Source organism: Telmatherina bonti (genome assembly GCF_933228915.1).
Source record: "Telmatherina bonti genome assembly, chromosome: 4".
NCBI lineage: Eukaryota > Metazoa > Chordata > Actinopteri > Atheriniformes > Telmatherinidae > Telmatherina > Telmatherina bonti.
This window is the reverse complement of record NC_136622.1, coordinates 18,164,561-18,167,164: the sequence shown is the minus strand read 5'-3', so window position 1 is coordinate 18,167,164 and position 2,604 is coordinate 18,164,561. Positions and strand designations below refer to the sequence as shown.

Below are 2,604 nucleotides of genomic sequence, written 5' to 3'. Positions count from 1 at the left end.
AATTTATAATCTAATGGTCTAATCCTCTTTATGAGCATTTCTTATGTATGTGCACTGACATTTTAAGAAAAAGTAGGTAAATGCTGCAGTTTTATGGGTGACTCTCCATTTATCTCAGCTTGTTTACCCTTGATATTTCTGTTGTAGCAAACCTTGTTAATATTTTAATTCTTCTTTCACCACTGTAAATTGGAGGCAAACAACTTGTCAACACAGACCAAAGCCACACAGGATGCTCTGTGCCAAGCAGTGAAGCCAGTCGACTTGATTTTTCCCAGATGGACCAGGACACAGAGTTTCTTTTTGTCATGAAACAGAAGATCAATTAACATTCCCAATGGAGGATGGAGGAGTGGCACGACTTTTGTAGCTCATTTACCCTGGTGTTGGGGGCTGGTGGGAAATCATAGAGACGGGACTACTCACATGGTGCGTCCACGAGGCCAGCTTCACATCTGGGGCCATGAAACCAGTCACGGGGGTCTTGGGGGCCCACTGACAGCCAACTCTCCAAGCTATTCCCTTGACACTGATTTGACACCGATCATTTGCAGAAGGGTCTGCAGACCCTCAGGGGATGTCAGGCTGATGTTTATGATTAAAGGATGTCTACCATTTTTTGTCTTTTAAATAACAGAACTTGGTGACTAAATAAAAAACCCAATTTGATTTGGTTAAGCACAAAATACAGAACAAAGGCTTGAGTTAAGGTTTTCTTTGCAGCTTCTGCAATGTTTTTAATATTTCATGGAAAGAATAGTTTTGTGCATGAAATGTCCGATACAAATAAACTCACCTTGCCTCTTTTTATTCAGGCTTTGTCAGAAAAAAATCACATCACAACAGTTAAAAAGTACTCCAGCTTTGATTTTTCTTGATGACAGAAATAATATTCATTATCCTGTGATTACGTATTTATTATTTTTCATTAATTACACTTCCAGTTCATGCTGTTTTAAAACTTAAGTCACTTGTCAGCTCCCACATAAGCATGATCACACAGCTGCACTGGTAAGTTGTAGTTGTTTCAGTATTTATAACCCATATTCTGGAAAATTTAGAGTTTCTTGGGGGGTACAAGAAGAGAACAGCCGTGCAAATTTTGAAAAATTAATAGGTTGAAAAATAAACGTCGCCCGTCACCTGCAGCCACCTAACCTCTTTCAGATGTCACTTTGGTCAACTTCCTTTCTTCCTTCAAGAGTCATGTATTCTGGAGATAGTAACATTGTTTGATGTCTCAAAGTGCTTCTCCAGGAAGAAAAGCTTCCTTTGAAGAGACAATAATCTCATTTTATATTATTTTATTGCAGCAAAGCCATTGCTCCTAGGCTGTGGTTGTCTCTTTAAGATGATGCTTATTTTTCTTTATCACTTCCCCTTATGCTACACCTGGGAAATCAAATTCTGACTGTGAAACTGTGATAAATTCTCAGATGGCTGCTTGATAAGGTCTTAATTACCTTTTGCTTATCTTTGGAAACATACCAGGCACACATACATTCTCTCTGAGTCATTGACATGTTCCCCCATTGTTGTGGTGGGAGTCCCAATGGTCAGAGTGTGGGAACCCCAGCCCTGCCTGTGCCACATGGCTTTGTTATGCTAATCAGGTGGTATAAAATGAGCATCAACTCCTCCAGAGACATTAGAACTGGCAGTGCTGTTCAGAGGAGGCATTGCACTTCTGCACAGACATGGGCCCCTGTTCAAACAGCTACTCCTCCTTGCACCACATGAGGATGTCTGAAAAAGACAACATTAAAGTGAGTAGTTGGCTGTATTTTCATTGCTGTTCTTATCAGTTTGTGCAGTACACAATTTTAATTGAATTAAAATCTTTCTGTTTGTCCACTTTCTCAGTTGAGAAAACCTATTGTGGAGAAAATGCGCAGGGATCGCATCAACAGCTGCATCGAGCAGCTCAAAGTTATCCTGGAGAAGGAGTTTCACAAGCAGGAGCCAAACTCCAAGCTGGAGAAAGCTGATATTCTGGAGATGACAGTCAGCTTTCTGAGGCAGCAGCTACAGGCAGGTCTTTGTCACAGCGACTACAACCAGACCTACTCTCTCGGCTGGAGGGACTCCATGCACTTCACGTCTCCAGGCTCCAACACGGAGACCTCTGCTGCTCCTCTGCATGCCTTTCAGCAGCAGGACCAGTGTCTCCATCAAGCCCAAAGAGCCCGCAGCTCCTCCCCAGTCTCCCCCGCCCGGAGGTCTGTGACACCACAGGATAGCGGCAGCAGAAGCTCAGTTTGGAGGCCTTGGTAGAGACTCTGAGGTTTGAGGGTAGACGGTCTCTCCCTCACTGTGTAGGAAATGTATTTCCAGCCTGCTCATTCAGTGTGGGTTTCCTCATTGTCTCATCACATTGGTGGACAAGTAAAAGCAATGGGCTCTCCCTTGTTGAAGATTGCCCTGCTTTGGTAATATTTTTTCTTTGTGTTGAAAGTGTGATCTTAATTTTGAGTTATGATAGTTTTTCAAATCATGTAATTGTTTACTCCAGTGGAGTTTACCTTTGGAGTGCTTGATGTAACAACAGATTATCTGTCATACTGTTTTTTACTGAAAGCCGCTGTTGAGAATATTTCTCCCATT

General features: G+C 42.2%; 1 protein-coding gene across 1 annotated transcript; it reads left to right on the top strand.

The window, feature by feature from the left end:
* Nucleotides 1-1,697: 1,697 nt before the first annotated feature.
* On the top strand, nt 1,698-2,274 carry her12 (hairy-related 12; the record flags this gene model as incomplete). The annotated part of the gene is made up of 2 exons (XM_079238841.1): nt 1,698-1,766; nt 1,864-2,274. The coding sequence occupies 2 exons, from the start codon at nt 1,698-1,700 to the stop codon at nt 2,272-2,274; spliced, it is 480 nt and encodes a 159-aa protein (XP_079094967.1).
* Nucleotides 2,275-2,604: the final 330 nt, after the last annotated feature.